The 18,921-nt window shown below is 41.8% G+C and overlaps 1 protein-coding gene across 11 annotated transcripts in view; it reads right to left on the bottom strand.

Moving 5' to 3' along the window:
* The window catches only part of znf536 (zinc finger protein 536), a 417,096-nt gene that overhangs the window by 95,440 nt on the left and 302,735 nt on the right, over positions 1-18,921 (bottom strand). For all 11 annotated transcript variants that reach the window (XM_085991555.1, XM_085991562.1, XM_085991559.1 and 8 more), the window contains one exon: positions 3,665-3,817. In XM_085991555.1, coding sequence (XP_085847681.1) covers positions 3,665-3,817 — 153 coding nt within the window. The remainder of the gene's footprint in view (positions 1-3,664; positions 3,818-18,921) is intronic.

Here is an 18,921-nt window from a genome sequence, read left to right as displayed (position 1 = left end):
TTCATAAAGCATTACACGTGAGATTTTATTTATTTAACAACAACATTACTAAATACAAACAAAATTCTAAGTTAACAGTAAGGTAAATGCCTCCAGGGTACACATTATACAACAGTAGGCAACACTTCTACAGACTTGCTGGAGTTTAATTGAAACCACAGTTTCCTTCTTCAGGTCATATGTAAAGAGTCATGTTTCAGAAGCGGAATGCCCAGCAGCTCCGAGCTTGATTAGCAAAGCATTGGGCTCCTATTTAGAGAGACAGGGTTCAAGTCCCAGCTTTCATGGCCATTTGAACTAAGCTTATTCTCTTCTGTTGAATGTCACTTTTTCTTGGCTTGCACACTAGTGCAAACACCTCATAGGGGCTGATTTCTCTATTTTATCTGACCCTTTGCAGTAAATATGCCAATATGGAGTGGAGTGGATGGCAACCGTTAAGAAGTCTACAGTCCTTGCCCCTCTGCCAATGGAGATCGGAGGCAGGAATTGTTGGGGTAAAATTCATTTAACAATGTCGAGACCTATATTCCCATGGGTGTAGCACTTGTTGAAATAATCTAGGGTGTCCCAGCACTTTTCCAATCAGGGCTCTAAGGCCTTTATTTAAATATTTAAATCTGCCATCTGCAATATTCAAAGTGTTTAATGCCTGAAAAAATTAATACCAGCAGCAGCAGAACACTAATAGAAGGACATCTGGCCCAGTAATAAAAATCAGTCTCTCAGTTATCAGCCACTCAGTTATCATTATTTGACACGGCTGGCATCCTGCTCCATGAAGAAGACTCCAGCCATTTACAGGAAAGGATTTTCAAAAATAAATAAAAATTAAGTTGGCTGAGGACAGCCTTGAGTTGTTCTTAATGCCACTGCTCATTCCATAAAAATCTGCAGTAGGTAGTGATTACTGCTGACCCACTCCCGATTAAATAAAAACACCGTTGCAGTCAGCCATTGCTGTCCCTCTGGGTGCAATTCGTTAAATGGCATATCAGCAGGAAGCCAAGTTTGTCCCTCTAAAAATGAGGTGTTAATCAAAATGCTCACTTGAATATAGGCCACCCAAATTTCGGTCTCCTTATTGATTGTATCTATCCCCTTTAAACACTGAATAGTTTTTTTATGACACACACACATTTCTTATATCTGCAAAAATAATTTACATAGAAGTTTCAGCACAGAAACAGGCCTTTCAGCCCAACTGGTCTGTGCTGCTGTTTACGCTCCACACGAGCCTCCTCCCACGTTACTTCATCTGACCCTATCAATTTGTCCTTCTATTACTTTCTCTCTCATCTACTTATCTAGCTTCCTCTTAAATGCACCACGTTATTGATGCATTTAATTCATGCTGGCGCTTGGTTCCCTAGGCACCAGTAACCATTCAGTACCTCATCCAAGTGACCATTTATCATGTAGGAGCCTAAGCAGTGAATGTTGGCGGGCTATTCAACCTTGTGGCAGTATAGGTTAGTCCGCCTGTGTCCTCACTTGGCAACCATGCACTTTCACTTTCAAGGAGGGGCAATTGGATAGCAATGACGAGGAAGAATGCTGGCTGATTTTTCTCCTCTCTGCCCTGGGGACGCTGAGTAGTTACTGCCCTGGCTGAGATTGGTTAATTCAGTGCACATCAGACATTTATCCAGGGACCTACATGACTGTAGAGTTCAGTATCACACCAGGTAGTGCACTTACACACTGATCCACCAGGGGAGCGCAACAGAAAAAAATGTAAGATTAACTATTCTTACTTGAACGGATAACATCTGTCTTGGTTCAGATTACTTACAAAAAGGCTTTCGTAAAATCTATTGATAGGGTGAGATGAAGTAACGTGGGAGGATGCTTGTAATAGTGCAGATACCTGACAGCCCCATTCAAATGGGTGCCTTCCCGCTAACCCTGCAGCACTGGAGGGAATCGGCAAGCAGGAATGTGGCTAATGGTGTCAGCCGTGGTTCAGTGGGTAGCACTCTTACCTCTGAGTCAGAAGGTTGTGGGTTCAAGTTCCACTCCAGAAACTTGAGCACAAAATCTAGGCTGACACTCCAATACGGATCATCAGCCATGATCTCATTGAATGGTGGAGCAGGCTCGAAGGGCCGAATGGCCTACTCCTGCTCCTATCTTCTATGTTTCTATGTTTCTAATACAGTACTGAGGGAGTGCTGCACTGTCGGAGGTACCATCTTTCAGATGAGACAGTAAACTGATGCCCCATCTGCCCTCTCAGGTGGACTTAAAAGATTCCATGAAACTATTTGATGAAGAGCAGTTCTTCCCGGTGTCCTGGCCAATATTTATCCCTCAACTAACATCACTAAAACAGGTTATCTGGTCATTATCTCATTGCTGTTTGTGGAATCTTGCTGTGCACAAATTGGCTGCTGTGTGTCCTACATTACAACAGTGACTACACTTCAAAAATTATTTTATTGGTTGTAAAGCGCTCTGGGACATCCTGCAGTCATGAAAGTCTTTCCTTCAATGGATATTTGGGACCACTGTTTTTTTCCATTATAAAATGTTGGTATGAGGAGATATAAATATTGACATAAAAAGCATGCCACAAAAATGCGACTACAGAAGGCAAGTGTAAATGTGGTCAGGAGGTGTACTAATTGCACAAGACTTTTAATGCCATATTAGTCAACCTTCCATGGTGCTGTACATGGGAGAGTCAAGACCAAGTGTAGTCTTCAGGTGAAGTGAGTTAAAGTGTGAGGGATAGCCATACTGGGTCATGCAGACTTCATTCAGGACCCATTTGAAAGACATCATTCTGTCCTTACTTTTTATATGATACTTTGATTTGACATTATTTGTAGCTAAATAGCAAAACCTAACAATTTCAGAAGCAGAGATTGATGTTTTTCTGCAGCACAGGTTGAGGAGCTGGGAGCTGCAAAAATAAGGCGGTACAGTTCCAGCACTGGCAGGAAAATGTAATTACAGTGGGACAAGTTTACATAGGCAGTTTCCATTATAACTATGGACCGTGGAGTTTATAATGAAAGAAAGTCGGCAGAAAATGCATACATATGTAAGATTTTAATATATTATAGATAAATATATCGAAGTCTTGTTCCTTTACAGAACAAATTTAAGTCTGACCCATTTTGCAGTTGTCTGTGGCAAGCAGAAAGAAGTTTTTTGGCAACAGCCAACCTTGATGCCCTGGTATTCCATTCGCCTGATTTATGGGGATGTTGACACAAAATAATTGCATTTGTTACATAATCACTGCAATATTTACTGGAATTTAATCCCCAATGGATTGGTGGGACTCCATACAGTTCTGCATATCATACTTATTGAATTTGTGTCCCCAAAACCCAGGGCTGTATAATATCACTAGCTTAATGGTCATGTTTTGAGGTTGGCTACTAAAAATGGCTAACATGATGTGGGAGAGTGAGCTGACCTCACAAGTTTAACATGTTATTTATCTTTTATTGATGTTAACTTGACTATATGGTTGTTAACAATGGCAATCTATACGTTAGAGTCGGTGAACACATTGGCTCCCTGGTAAACATTTAAATTCAAACATTGCCAATATCAATCACAATCAATGTTTTTATCAGTACAAGAAACAAACATCATAAATGGCATTTAGGAATCAGCTATATGGGGAATTTCAAAAATGCACACTGACCTGTATGTATTCGCAGGTGGACTTTCAGATGATGGGACGTTCTGAACGATTTCCCGCAGTAGGGGCAATCCCTCGTGGCTGATCCAGGGACTCGATCTCTCAGTAAAGAAGGCTGCTGTATTCCTGCAGGCCTTCCCACTTCCTCTCCTACATCTACAATGCATACAAATTATCAAGATCATTACAACAGACGTTAGAAGTTTCTCCACTGATTTTGCTAACGTAACATAAAGTCAGTCTTGTCAATACTGTATCTTTCCGTTTCACATTGGAAGCTGACAGAATGCTGACAACTCACATGTTTGCTTATTTTTTCACCAAATTCTTTCGTTTCTCCCATCATCATCTTTTAGCAGCAGATGGCAGATTTCATTTAAATGAATAATAGAAAAAATGGAAACAGCTGCATCAGCAGCATGCCTGATTCAGTGTATTATTCAGGCTTAATACAGACCAGCACTGGGAAGCTGTGCAAGGTACTGCTTAGAGCAAAAGCTGAAAGTAAAACAACAGTTGCTAAATGATCATCCTATTGGAAGCAATATTTAATGATTTCCCCCTCACCCAAACGTTTCCCTGTTTTCATGTGTTGGTGTCGACTTAAATTTTAAATGTTTGGTTTGTGCATTTTAGCATCCATTTGATCCTCCCTAACAAGAAGCAACCACTGTCCAATGCTTACATTTTGAGTCAGTGCAAGCGTTGAATTGTTCAGTACTTCTCACAATTAAAAACGATCTGACACGAAAGTAAGATCATAGAGAAAATTACCCACAGTAGGTAGGTGCAATAAAACAAAGTGATTCAGAATCATGGGGAACTCTCCAAAGAACACAAGAACAAAAAAACATAAGAAAAGCTCAATGATAGGAAAAGAGCATTCGGACCACCAAAGTTTGCTCCTCTAATACTATTACGTAACCTATCCAGCTGCACTTTGAATATCCCTAATGACTTTGACTGTAATACTTTACATGGAAGGTCTAAATGACTTAGCACTGTTTGAATTAAGAATTTTTTGTTCTAATATGTTTTAAATTTCCCATTCATTCATTTCAATTGACATCCTCTGGTGCTACTGGCCTGACATGCCTTGAAGTAATATTCTGGGCTCACCTTATCTCGACCTGTTAATAATTTATATACCTCTTGTGATGCAAGTTTAGGATATCTTAATGAGCTATTCTCACTGCGTTCCCAGTAAGCAGACTTCATGTCCCCTCCAACCTAGAAGCTGCAGCTTCTCAGATTCTGCCCCTACAGAGATCTTCTTGTACCCTTAGGACTTACACCAATCCTAGATTGCCAGTGCCCTCCTCACCACTGCTTCACTTGATGTTGTTTTGAAAGATAGAAGTATCAACACACCATCATCAAGGTCATACCAGGCTCCAAATTGAGCTGCTAGTTTTATTTCCAATGATATAAGCAATTACAAGACAACACAATTACTGCACTAAACTGCCATGCTTTTTGAAGCGCTAGTCTTCCCCATAGGTGTCTTTCTGCCTCCAGTCCAAGCTTTCAATACAGTTCCCAGGAGCTCTCAGTCCCTTGTCGTTTTTCCATGTGGTTCAGTCTCTCCTCTTCAGACCTCCTGCCAGGGCTTTAAATGTTCTATTTTGCTTTGGTTTGCCTGAAATTCACAATGAATTCAATATGGCCATAAAATGTAGATTTTACTCTCATGATTGCTTAACTGTCACTTCGACAATCTAAGTTCCAAAATGAATGATGCACAGAACAGTATTGTTCACAGCACTGGACCGAGGTCTTTCTGGCTCAATTAGTGCATCCAATCAGCCTGAATGTCAAGAAAAAAATACCTTTCGCTAACCAGATGTATAGGTGCCAGTCACTCATCATAATATTCAATCTTACCTAGCTTCTAATTTATACAGAAAATATTATATAATATATACATACAAAGCTACTCCTACTCCTATCTGATCTCTTTCTATGTTTCTGCACTAATTCTAATTCTTCAATAGTGTACCTATGTTGTTCATTTTTACCAATATACAATCTTCACATTTATCAGTATTAAATGTAATTTATTTGTCTACCCAACTGCTGAATAATATTCCTTCTGCGAATTGTTAGAAGCATCCTCTGCCTTTGTTACTCTCCCTATTTTAATACCACCTGCAAAGTTAACAAGCTTATATCTGGTTTCTGTATATTAGAAACAGCAGAGGTCCAAGCATTGACCCCTGTAGGACTCATATCTCACACCATTTTATATTACACCTCTCATGAGTATCATTTGTTTCCTACTTTTTATCCAATTTCTTAACCAGTCCATTGTTCTACCCTGGATTACCAGTGTTTTTTATTTAATTGGAAGTCTTTTATCTAGGACCACTTGTAAAAGCCTTTCTGAAAGTCCTAATAAACTATATTTTAGGGTGTTCCACAACATGCCTTATTTGTAGCATTCTCAAAGAAGTCGGGGAGGTTAATCAAACAAGATTTTCTAAATCCATGCCTGATGTTTTTTATTAACCCATCTGGGTACTCCTCCAGCCTATGCCTTAGAATGGTTTTGATTATTTTATCAGTTAGAGATCTTATACCAGTAATCCTGTAGTTGTCTGGCAAAAAAAATTGCAGGGCTATGAGGAAAGGGCGGGGGAGTAGGACTAGCTGAAGTGCTCTTGCAGACAGCTGGCATGGGCTCAACGGGCCAAATGACCTCCTTCTGTGCTGTAAGCATTCTATGATTCTATGAAATTTGTCCTCCTTTTTACATATCAGTGCTACATTTGTTTGCTTCCAATCCTGCAGAACCTCACCATTACCTGCTGATACTTCTATGATTATAGCCAGTGATCCACAAATCTCCAGTGAAAGGCAGGGACCTTGAAAACATTTCAATGAAGTACTTAGACCATTGCACACAAGGCTATCATTAGAGCATAGGAACATAGAGAGCAGGAGTAGGCCATTCAGCCCCTCGAGCTTGTTCCGTCATTCTATTAGATAATGGCTGGTCTGTACCTCAGCTCCATTTATCCGTCTTTGTTCCATATCCCTTGATTCCCTTATCAAACAAAAATCTATTGATTTCAGTTTTGAATACAGGTGCACGATCCCTTATCCGAAACCCTTGGGGCCAGCTGTGTTTCAGAATTCGGAATTTTTCGGATTTCAGAACGAATGATGCTTATAAATGGACAAGAGGCAGCGGTCGGGTTTACCCTACAACTACACCACTAGTGATGGATGCAAACCTGGCTAGGTAACCAGATTACTATAAAGAAATAGTTAACAGCAATGTTTCCTCAAAGTTGCACACAGCCACGCAGTAATCTGCAAACTCCCGTGCAAGCTGCTCAAGCTTTTACACTGGAAATACCGCGCATTGAAAGAAACAAGCCACATCGAACAATGCAGCCCACGGGGAATGTTGTAAAGTCAGATTTACTGTTTACCTAATTTACTCATCAAAAATATACAATGTTTCAGTGCAACAATTTATACAAAGTATGAATACAACAAGTATTGTGAACATTTAAGGGTCAGTTTTTTTAAAGCACAAGAAATCTCAACCATTTTCCTATCCGTTTAAGTATCTCCCCACTGAGTGACGCTCCATGAAAAAAAATTCGGTTTTCAGAGCTTTTTGAATTTCGGAATTGCGGATAAGGGATAGTTGACCTGTATTTCAATTGACCCTGAATCCATAGCTTTTTGGGAAAAAGATTTACACTACCCTTTGTGTCAAAAATTGTACAGTGACTCATAGTACCACTGTAGGTATTCTGGTTTCCATTCAGCTACCCCAGTACACACATTGCACGATAGGAGTAGAACTTACCTGTGGCGACCCAGGATAAAATCCAGTTTATTGATAATTAAGCAGCATCACCTATTCTATAATTGCTCTTATCGGCTTTGAGAGAACTGGGTTCGATCCTGAATTCATCTGTTTTTTGTGGCATGATTACTCATCCCACTCATTAACAATCAGCATTTTTCCTGTAACCCCATTCTGAAAACTGTACTTCCTTGTTTTCTGTTCTTTTACGACAATGGGCTTTTTATATAAGACTGTGTCTGTCAAGAATATTTTTCGTGATTATTCTAAAAATGCTTCAATTTGACTAGTTTAAAATTTCCGTATATAAAAAGAGCTGCAAAATTACTACAGGAAAATGTAGCAACCATTTCTAGGAGACAGTTCAACATCTCTGTCCAGGACGGCAAGTGTAAGAAGTGGAAGTACCAATTTATGCAGCAGAGGGCGAACTTCTGAAGCCGGGAACAAGCAGCAGCAGTATGGTCTCCTATCACCTTTGCTTATCAATAGCCAACCATCGGGCCGAGTTGGGCATACATTACTGCAGCAAACCTTTTCAAACGTGTTTTCTTTTAGAAGCATCCTTTACCTGGATCTTGACAATGCAATTTGTTCCAACAATTGTTTAACTGCATTCTATTCTATTTAAATAGTGGAGGCCTGGAGACCACCGTGAATGTCCCTGGTGTGAACAATTTCTTAGTGGGAGAGAGAAATGACTATGCTGAAAAATGCCTGTGGGGAAACAAAGATTTGGAGAAAAAAAAGCAAGACAAAACCTGTGAAATTATTGATAGCATATTATTTTGATAGCTCTAAGTAATGTTGTGTTCTCACAAGTGGCCTCAATCATGGAATGAAGGACTCAGGTTTATACCTGAGTTTCTCCAAATAGTGATTTCTTAGTCAGAGCTGTCAGTGAAGAAATTAAGAGAGGTGAGACATTCCCTCCAGAGGAGGATTGGCGTGAGGTAAGGTTTTCCTAACAGAGAAGGATTTAAGTAGAGGTAAAGTGCTCCCTCTGGAACAGTTCATTGGAGGTGAAGTGCTCCCTGTAGCGAAGGATTTAAACAGAGGTGAAGTGCTCACTCTAGAGATGGCATTGAGTAGAGCTGAGGCACTGCTCATAGAGAAGGAGTTTGTGGAAGTAAAGTGCTCCTTCTGGACAAGGAGATGAGTGGAGATAAAAGGCTCGCTGTAAAGAAAAATGGAAAGTTGACTTATGTTGCTCATGTGAATCCTGTAGTAGCCAATTACAAAGCAATGTTACGGCCTGCCCATTTGGATAGAGCTGGGTGCAAGCTACAGGGAACATTTGAGGAATGGCCTGGAAAATAATAATCAGAAGGACTCTGCAGTACACAGTTTCCAGTACACAATGCAACCACTAAATTAATGAACTGTGCAATAATACTAATACTCACAGTACTGATATGGTAACTTCATTATACTTGCATTCTGAATTATGCATTAAATGGCACTACATAAATAAAAGTTACAAAAAATATCATTCGTTCTTAGCCACTGAGGACATTGCCACCCTGGGAAAAACATGAGCTCTGCTCGTCTATTTTATAGATATCTAATAATTGCTGGATCCTAAAACTGGTAGTTAAAGCCAAGGTATGAAGGGGCATGGGGTTCCACGTGTTTTCTGAGCAGCAGAACAATGAAAGAGGAAATAAGCAGTAGATAAAGAATAGCAGCCAGTAAGGCAAGGGGTATCAGAGCTGTCACTCAAGGAATATGTCATATAGCCCATCATTGACCACTGACTGATGGAATGTCTGAAGAAAAGTAACAATTTTCCCTTTTTAAGACTGCTTTACATGTGTCAAGTATACCACGATAAGGAGGCATCATAGCTTACCAGTAATATACTATTACTAATCAGGACACAGGAAGAGGATAAATCAAAATAATCTGCATGTTTCACTCTGCTTACCTCATGCCATTAGCAGCTATGCATTGCATAATTCCCCCTCTCTCTCAAATTGAGGAAACGGGAACATGATTCCAGCTTTTTGGTTCAGGAAATGATGGCCCGAAATTTCCTGAAAGCCTGAGCCAAAACAACGGCGCTGGAGCGGCGTACAGCTGATTTTTGGCGCAAATGATTGAGCAAATTTGCTTACGCTGTTTTTTCGCTCTGCTCAAATTTCCGTGATCTTTTCCGCCGATGCTGCGAAGCCTCCACCGCAACCCTCTGCCGCTCATTAACATGCAAAAGCGCAGCTTAGGCGAATTTCCTGCAGTTATGCCAGCTCTGATCGGGCTGTAAAATTTACACCAAAAATTTATGTGCCACAGGACCCAAAGTCATATTTCTAGTGTTTTATAGTGTTTTAGTGTTTTATTTTCACTGAGACCTATCTTTTTCCTCCAGCTTTGAATGCATCTTTCAAAACTTCCACAACTGCATTTTCTTAAGCCTAATGTGCATAAATGAGGCTTTCATTGCTTCAAACGTTAATTTTCGTGCTAAAGAGGGACTTAAAGATGGAGTATGGCCTAAATTTTCCTCAGGCCCCAATTGTTTATGCTGATTTCCACTTGTTTTATATGTTGGTTTTTACGTCCCGTCAGGTGCTAATGAGATTCTGAGGAAACCTTGACGTAACGGGCAGATCGGCGGCGTACATCTCGACGTAACTTGCTGGTTATGCCGTTTCAGGAAATTTGTAGGCTGAAATTTCCAGTTTAAATGTCGCTGCTCATTTTGAGTGTTTGTACTTAAAACATTGCGCAGGTCAGAAGCAACGGTAAAAACATAAGGCAGTGAGGTGGCAGGTTTAAAATCCCAACAATGAATAGACAAAATGTCTAGTTACACTGTGAGTGTATGAGGCACATATAGTACCAAGGGTCTGTGGGCTACTGCCCCAGCTGAAGAATGACCAATTTGGTTCCTCAGATGTTTGAAATGGTCCCACTGTTCAATGCTTAATATATCATAGACAATGTAGAAAAAAAAAATCTACGAAAGACCTGTGTTTATGCAATCTTTTCTCACATTCCTATTTTTGAACTTGACCTGCACCATTTTGGTGCCTTGTAATATTTTTCAGTGCACATTACACATAATCAATTGACAGTCACAGCAGTAACAGTACTCCTTTGTTTTATTTCTGGAAGAATAAAAGGTGCCATCTAAAACAGCCAGCAGTTTCTTCTCATCTATTAGCTGGCAAAAATAAATTTCCCTGATGAACAGGGAGATGGGTCACGTCTTTATCTCTTGCCAGCTGGCAGATCCAGGCTTTTAATATGGCTGTTCCAATTATTGTAAATGTCATTTTGTACCTTATAACTACAAATATTGACAGTTTATTGCACAATGCATGTTTGTCAGATGAAGGTCACATCATACACAATGCACTATCTTTTCTTAAAGTACATCTGACTGAAAGCTAAAAGACACAATGTTTAAACGCATTGTGTGGCATTTTATCATCAATTTTAATCCCTTTTTTTTAAATAACAGAATGCATCTTTTCACATTCAAGCTATTGGATGGATCAATTTTTAAACTCGTGAACCTTGCTTTCGCAATCACACTATTATCTTCAGCAGAATCTGTAGCACAGAGCAGAAGAAAATTAAAATGCACCCAGGTGGAATTCACAACTGGTATTTCTTATGTAAAGGCTCAAATGGATAATATCCATATAAATTATGTGATGAAAAAAAAGAGAGCAGCAAATATCAGCTGTTTTTTAAAATTTATCCTGAGTACCTATTGTGTCACAACAGTAAAATCATTGGGGTGATATGACAAGGAAAGGAAAATACAGTGTCACTGAGTTCTTTCCAAATAAGTAGCTTTGTTAAAACAAATATCTTTTTCTTAATAAAAGCTGATCTTATGAGAACTTCTTCCTGCTGCATAAATTGGTACGTAGGGTAAATTGATCTTAAGTAGCGTTTTTGTTCAGTCTCATAACCTATAAAAAAAGAGTGCGGTAAATTTTTGAAAGCCATGCTGCTTTACTTGATTGATAATGGTCAGTCAGCACTCCGGGGGCTCCTGGGTTTAACAATATTCCAGTTACTGTAAATTTCCCGCACTCTGTTGCAGTCTCCTCCCTCAATCGTGCCTTCATTTCTTCAAGTCTGGAATTGAATCTTTGAGATTTTTACATTTTTGCCAATTGTCAAAAGATTAACAATGAAAGGCAGATCACTTTCATGACTGACCTTTTCTCCAGTAAGCCTTTTTCTCTATGTTAATATAAATTCCAAATCTTTCCTATAATGAGAAAAAAGTCTCAGACATGCAACATTTTGCTCAGCCATATATCAATGTGTTTTGATGGTTCTAATGCACTAATTTGGAGGTGCAGATCAAACAGACTGACAGCTGTGCTACCTGTCTGGTAGTGTCAGCAATCTATCCTCCTGTTGTTCAACTCAATACAAGATGTGGCAGTGCTACACTCTCCTTATCCTGCACCTTCACCATAATCCATAGTGTAGCAATGCTGCACTCTCCTCTTCCTCCACCTCCACCATAATCAATAGTGTAAAAAGAAAAAAAGGCTTGCATTTATATAGCGCCTTTCATGACCACCGGACGTCCCAAAGCATTTTACAGCCAATGAAGTACTTTTTTGAAGTGTCGTCACTGGTGCAATGTAGGAAATGCGGCAGCCAATTTGCGCACAGCAAGCTCCCACAAACAGCAATGTGATAATGACCAGATCATCTGTTTTTGTTATGTTGATTGAGGGATAAATATTGGCCAGGACACCGGGGATAACTCCTTTGCTCTTCTTCAAAATAGTGCCATGGGATCTTTTATGACCACCTGATAGAGCAGACAGGGCCTCAGTTTAATGTCTCATCCAAAAGACGGACCCTCCAACAGTGCACCACTCACTCAGTACTGCACTGGAGTGTCAGTCTAGATTTTTGTGCTCAAGTCTCTGGAGTGGGACTTTGAACCCACAACCTTCTGACTCAGATGTGAGGGTGCTGCCCACTGAGCCATGGCTGACATGATCCATAGTGCAGCCATGCTATAAGCTCCTCTTCCTTCACCACAATCCATAGTATAGCAGTGTTACATTCTCCTCTTCCTCAACCACAATTCAAGGCTTTGCAGTGCTGCATCCCCATACCCCCTAATGCTGAACTTTCTTTCGTCTGACATTTTTTAGGACAAATGGGGAATCCTTTGTATAATCAAAAATGAAACAGAGCAAAACAGATCATCATGCTGTCCTCCACTCCCTCCCTCGAAGCCATAGGCTTGCATCCCAGCTAAACGTTTGAAAACTGAGTCTGAACTTCACAAAGTCTATCTTAAGTAGGTTTAACTATATATGGTTGTGTCTCCAAAGCTTAGAAAATCCTGCATTATTTGGACTTTAGCAGTGCTACATCAGCATTGTCCATCCATTAACAATAACAAATGTTAATTACATTTTAATATTGAAGAAAGAATTCAGTTTATCTGCCTACTGCCTTTCTAACCCACATCAGCAAATTACATTCTTGGCACTTGTGTACACTATTTCAACAAAGTATCACTATTTGCATATTAATTAGGTGCCTATTTGTGCATCTTCACAATTCAATACCATTAAAATGTTCTAAATTTGTACTCCGTCATTTCCCAGACAGTAAGTTGCTCATAATAAAAGCAGGAAATGCTGGAAACACCCAGCAGGTCAGGCAGCATCTGTGGAGAGAGGAACAGAGTTAACATTTCAGGTTGATGATGACTGGGGGTCAGTGACCTGAAACACTGACTCGGTTTCTCTCTCTCCACCGATGCTGTCTGAGCTGCTGAATGTTTTCCAGCATTTTCTGCTTTTATTTCAGATTCCCAGCATCCGCAATATTTTGTTTTTGTTTTTGTTTTAGTGGGCTGTTCATTTCAGCTAGCTTGTGTCAGGCAGACAGCAAGCTGCAGGTATCAGCTGGGCTGTGTAAGGCAGAACATGCAGTACTGGTTGCCTTGAATCAGTCATTCATGAAAGAAAGACTTATGAAATAATACTGAGTGGCCTACGGGTGGCGCTGTCCAGGTAGAGTATAAATACTCGGGCACGGGCCCAGCTTGCGCAGGACATTCTTAACAGGAACTAGTGAAGGACAACTAGACCTCCATGTTGTAAAACAGTTGATTAAAGCTTTGTTTAACGCTTAGACCAAGTGCCTAGTAGTTTTCTTACGTCACTGGTGAGGTGTCTATGCAATAGGAACAGGAAAAAACTTCATCAATGGTTCCACACTTGATTGTACTCCTTACTGAATAGCTACGGAGCAGCAAGGGTGATGAGGAGTGACGTACCTTAGTCACCCGCTGATTCTAGGATCCAGAGCAAGATATAAAGAAGAATAAAAGGGGTAACTTCCAAAACTATAACATTTATTTTTTTTAAAGAATCAATAATCTGATAAGTAATGGTTATTTGGAAAATCAACCTCTTTAACACTTTCAATCACTTGATAATAGAAAAAAATCAAAGAATTGCTGTTACATTGCTAACATACAGTGTAGGTTCATAGTAGTGGCAGCAACGTGGACAGATGTGCTGTTGGATCTGCAGAGAAATGTACACTTCTTAACAAAACCAGTAGCTTTATAAAATGAAATCAATTGGAGGCTTACCAGGCCCAAGAATCACTGAATAGTAGCACATACAATAACTACTGAATGAACATGCGGCATTCTGTGCAGCTAGGCTCATTGGATTCTAAGACCAGCTCAGGAATACAATTTAAATAAGCACTACTTGCACAGGGAGCATAATTACATTGAGGGCTGCCCTGCGTGACCAGTTCTGCAACTCATGCTCCCAGAATGTATCCATACACTCTCAAAGTGCGCTCCTTACTGATCTGCCCTGTAATGTGTAGAGATCAACATTTTATGTGTAGGGGAGGAGGCAGTGCAATAAAAAAAATGGTAGCATTGCCGCTACATTCATCATAGAATCATAGAAAATTATGGCACAGAAGGAGGCCATTCGACCCATCGTGTCTGTGCTGACCGAAAAGGAGCTATCCAGCCTAATCCCACTTTCCAGCTCTTGGTCCATAGCCTTGTAGGTTACGGCACTTCAAGTGCATATCCAAGTACTTTTTAAATGTGATAAGCATTTCTGCCTTTACCACCCTTTCAGGCAGTGAGTTCCAGGCCCCCACCACCCTCTGGGTGAAAAAAGTTCTCCTCAACTCCCCTCTAATCCTTCTACCAATTACTTTAAATCTATGCCCTCTGGTTATTGATCTCTCTGCTAGGAAAAATAGGTGCTTCCTATCCACTCTATCTGGGGCCCTCATAATTTTATACACCTCAATCAAGTCTCCCCTCAGCCTCCTCTGTTCCAAAGTAAACAACCCCAGCCTATCCAGTCTTTCCTCATAGCTAAAATTCTCCAGTCCTGGCAACATCCTCGTAAATCTCCTCTGTACCCTCTAGTGTAATCACATCTCTCCTGTAATGTGGTGACCAGAACTGTACACAGTACTCTAGCTGTGGCCTAACTAATGTTTTACACAGTTCAAGCATAACCTCCCTGCTCTTATACTCTATGCCTCGGCTAATAAAGGAAAGTATCCTACATGCCTTCTTAACCACCTTATAAACCTGTCCTGCTACCTTCAGGGATCTGTGAACGTGCATTCCAAGGTCCCTCTGTTCCTCTCCATTTTTCGGTATCCTACCATTTATTGTGTATTTCCTTGCCTTGTTAGCCCTCCACAAATGTATTACCTCACACTTCTCCAGATTGTTTTCCATTTGCCACTTTTCTGCCCATCTGACCAGTCCATTGATATCTTCCTGCAGTCTACAGCTTTCTTCTTCACTATCAACCACTCAACCAATTTTTGTATCATTTGCAAACTTCTTAATCATGCCCCTACATTGAAGTCTAAATCATTGACATATACCACAAAAACAAAGGACCCAGTACTGAGCCCTGCGGAACCCCACTGGAAACAACTTTTCAGTCACAAAAACATCCGTCGACTATTACCCTTTGCTTCCTGCTACTGAGCCAATTTTGGAACCAACTTTCCCTTGGATCCCATGGGCTTTTACTTTTCTGACCAGTCTGCCATGTGGGACCTTGTTAAAAGCCTTGCTAAAGTCCATGTAGACTACATCAAATGCACTACCTTCATCAACCCTCCTTGTTACCTCCTCAAAAAATTAAATCAAGGTATTCAGACTTAAACAAATTTTAACAAACTTTGGAAGTGCTTTGCTATAGATATAACTAATGCACCAGGGTGTTTTATGATAAAATAGGAACAGCAAGCTAATTAAAGAACAAATAATAGCTGAGAATTTTAATCAACTTAAGCTCCCTTTTACTGTATAAAGCACTCTGGAATGTACATTATGGAGGTTAATTTGGATAACCCCCGAAAACAAGTGTAGGGGTTTGCAGTGCACGATTAACCCGCACCCATTTATTGTGATGCAGGCAGCACGTTAACTTGGTGCTGTCTGCTGTTTTAAATGATTGCTGCATGCACCCAGTATTACCCATGCTGTTCATTGGCTGCATACATCAGCAGAGGGCCCAATATAGTGAGTGGCTAGCGCTACTTAATGGTAGCCTGCACTTTTTAAAGTGGAGATGCATTGTGGCTGCAAGAAGTTGTGTGAGTTTTTTAAGAAGTGAATCTGGGCTGAGGTACTTTGAACAATGGCTGAACATGTGAGAGAGCGAGCACCAAGGTTTTCAGACAATACACTGGAGGTCTTGGTGCAAGACGTGGAGAGAAGGAGAGACATCCTTTATCTGCAAGGGGGATGGAGGCCCTCAAGACAGGAGGCAGTGGGAAGAAATAGCAGCGGAAGTCAATGCCAGGAGTGTTGCTCCAAAAACATGGATGCAGTGCAGGAAGAAGTTTAACGATCTGACACGAGTTGTCAAGGTGAATGAGTTCATCTTCAAATAGTATATCCTACCAACTGCACCACTAGCCTTATCCACTACTCAATTCTCTACACCCCATCACCCACCGACCAACAATCTCTATCAACCAGTACTCATCCCTTCCATTCATATGCTTTACCTCACCCTCACACACATAGCACTGTTGCAAGCTTCGCACCAACAGCTTACACACACTGGCAGCTATTCAACCATGGCAGCCACATCACCTAAACATATTGCAGGACACTCACTGACACACTTCCCTCTTTCTTGTAGGGGAAGATGGTGCATAACAGGAGGCAACAGGAAAGAACTGAAGGAGGACAAGCTCACCTGCATGTTTTAACCCCCATGGAGGAGACACTGCTGGCCATCATGGGAAGAGGCATCGCTGAGGCCGTGGTCACTGGCATGGCTTGAGGGATCGATGATGAGGATATCTGCATGCCGAATCCTCCTTCTCTCTTCCCACTACTTCCTCATCCCACAATCTCTTCTGACTCACAAGCTGCAGATGGTGTAAGCACACACTTCTTACTTTCTCCTCTCCCCTCACCACAACCCAACCCTTGTCCCTTTTTCATCTCAGATACCCAAGAACTGGAACCTTCCCAGTCAGAGGAAGAAGACAGTGAAGAAGAAGAGATGCCATCACTACGCTATTTTAGAGGCTAGGATAGAGGAGAGATCTGCATGTGGTGAAGCACCAGACACAAGTGTGCAGGAGCCAGGGCGGAGGGAAAGGATAACACAGGTGCCTGCTCGCCGGAGGGCAAGGTCACACACTAGTTCTGCTGCAGAGGAGTCATATGAGGACTTCGGTGGTCTAGGCTACAGAAGAAGGCTGATGGGTGTACACAAACAAATATTTGGTGCACTGGAAGGCCTGCGCACAATGCCATGGAGCATGGCGGAGTCCAGCACCAACTTGGCACAGGGCTTTGTGCAGAGCTTGGAGCCCATCCTTCCCACATAGAACAGGCAGTCACCTTCATCAGCATACCTGCGGAACCCACCATGATGCAGCGGTTGATGGCCAATATCACAGCTTCCATTGCAGCACAAACAGCTTCCATCAAACGACTAAGTGTTGCAGTGGAAGCTCAGACTGCTGCCATCGTGGCTCTGAATACCACTGTTCAAAGGGGCTTCCAGGACATCCCAACAGTCTCCAACAGATCAGAGGGGTTGCTGAGGCGCTGCCCCTGGAGAGTGGCAGTGGCTCCATGAAACACAAACCTGCTGTCCTCTCTCAGGATGACAGAATTCCTGCTCCCACCCCTATCACTCTGCCAGTGCCCTTGCTGTTGCCCGTCAGCCAGCTAGCCCAGTCTGAAGCTGAGCCTTTAATGACCAGAGCTGCTTGAGGTCATCCTCCAAGACAATCTGCAGTCTCCTCAATTGAAGGTCAGCAGCCTTCCACTACCCATGCTGCAGCCACTGGGGAAGCACCTCATAGGAGCACCAGGATAGGCAAAGGCACACGGAAGACAAGCACTAAGGGAATGCACAAGGGTGATTCGTTTAATTTTGTATGCATTGTCATGATTAAATTTATAAAATTGGATTGGGGTGTGCATTTTCTGGCAGCTTTTATTTTTGTGTTGTCGGAAAGAGGACGATAAGATGGTCAGTGAGAGAGGAAATGTAAAGAGTGTGGGACTGTTGGTGAATGGAGAGGTGTGGTTGAGGTTACTGGTCATTATTTGATCATTCACAGAAAGGGACTGTCTATGTTGTAGCCTCCTTTCCTTTTCCTGTTCCTCCCCTTCCTGTTGCACTTCCACTTCCTCCTCCTCCTCTCCTCGTGCTCCTGCTCCTCAGCTTCTCCCCGATAGGTGGTGGCAAGGGCTGTTCCCTCATAATGGCCGTGTTGAGCAGCATGCAGCAGACTACCAGAAATCTTGATACCCGCTCAGCTGAGCACTGCAGGGCTCCTCCAGTGTGGTCCACGCAGCGGAAGTGTTGCTTGAGGAGGCCGGTGGTGTGCTCTATAGTGTTCCTTGTGGCAGCATGGCTTTCATAGTAGGCCTGCTGTGCACGTGTGCTGGGATTACAGACTGGGGACATGAGCCATGTCGTGAGTGGATAACCCTTGTCACCCAGTAGGCACAGAGGACTACCACAGAATGAAGGAATCGTGGCTACTGCCAGGATAACGGGCATTCAGCTGCATGATGCACTGCCTGTGGTCACACGCCAGCTGCACATTGAGGGACTGAAATCCCTTTCAGTTCATGAAAATGGCTGAGTTCACATTAGGCGCACGCAAGGCAATGTGCATTTAGTCAATGGCACCCTGCACCATGGGGTAGCCTGCAATCCATGCAAACCCTCGAGCTTGCTCTGCCTGTTTGTCTATGGCCAAAAGGAATGAGATTAAACTGTTTCTCTATGTATAGAGAGCCTCAGAACATCCCTTATGCAGCTGTGCACTGTACACTGCAAGATGTTGCTTATATTACCAGCAGAAGCCAAGAAGGAGCCAGACGCATATAAGTTAAGAGCCACGGTCACCTTGACAGCCACAGGCAATGCTGTCATTAAGCTGC

The sequence above is a fragment of the Somniosus microcephalus genome, chromosome 6, assembly GCF_052327205.1.
Source record: "Somniosus microcephalus isolate GS21.2 chromosome 6, FLI_Smic_1.0, whole genome shotgun sequence".
NCBI classification, from domain to species: Eukaryota; Metazoa; Chordata; class Chondrichthyes; order Squaliformes; family Somniosidae; genus Somniosus; species Somniosus microcephalus.
The sequence above is the reverse complement of the archived record's forward strand: the minus strand, read 5'-3'. Positions and strand labels throughout refer to the sequence as shown.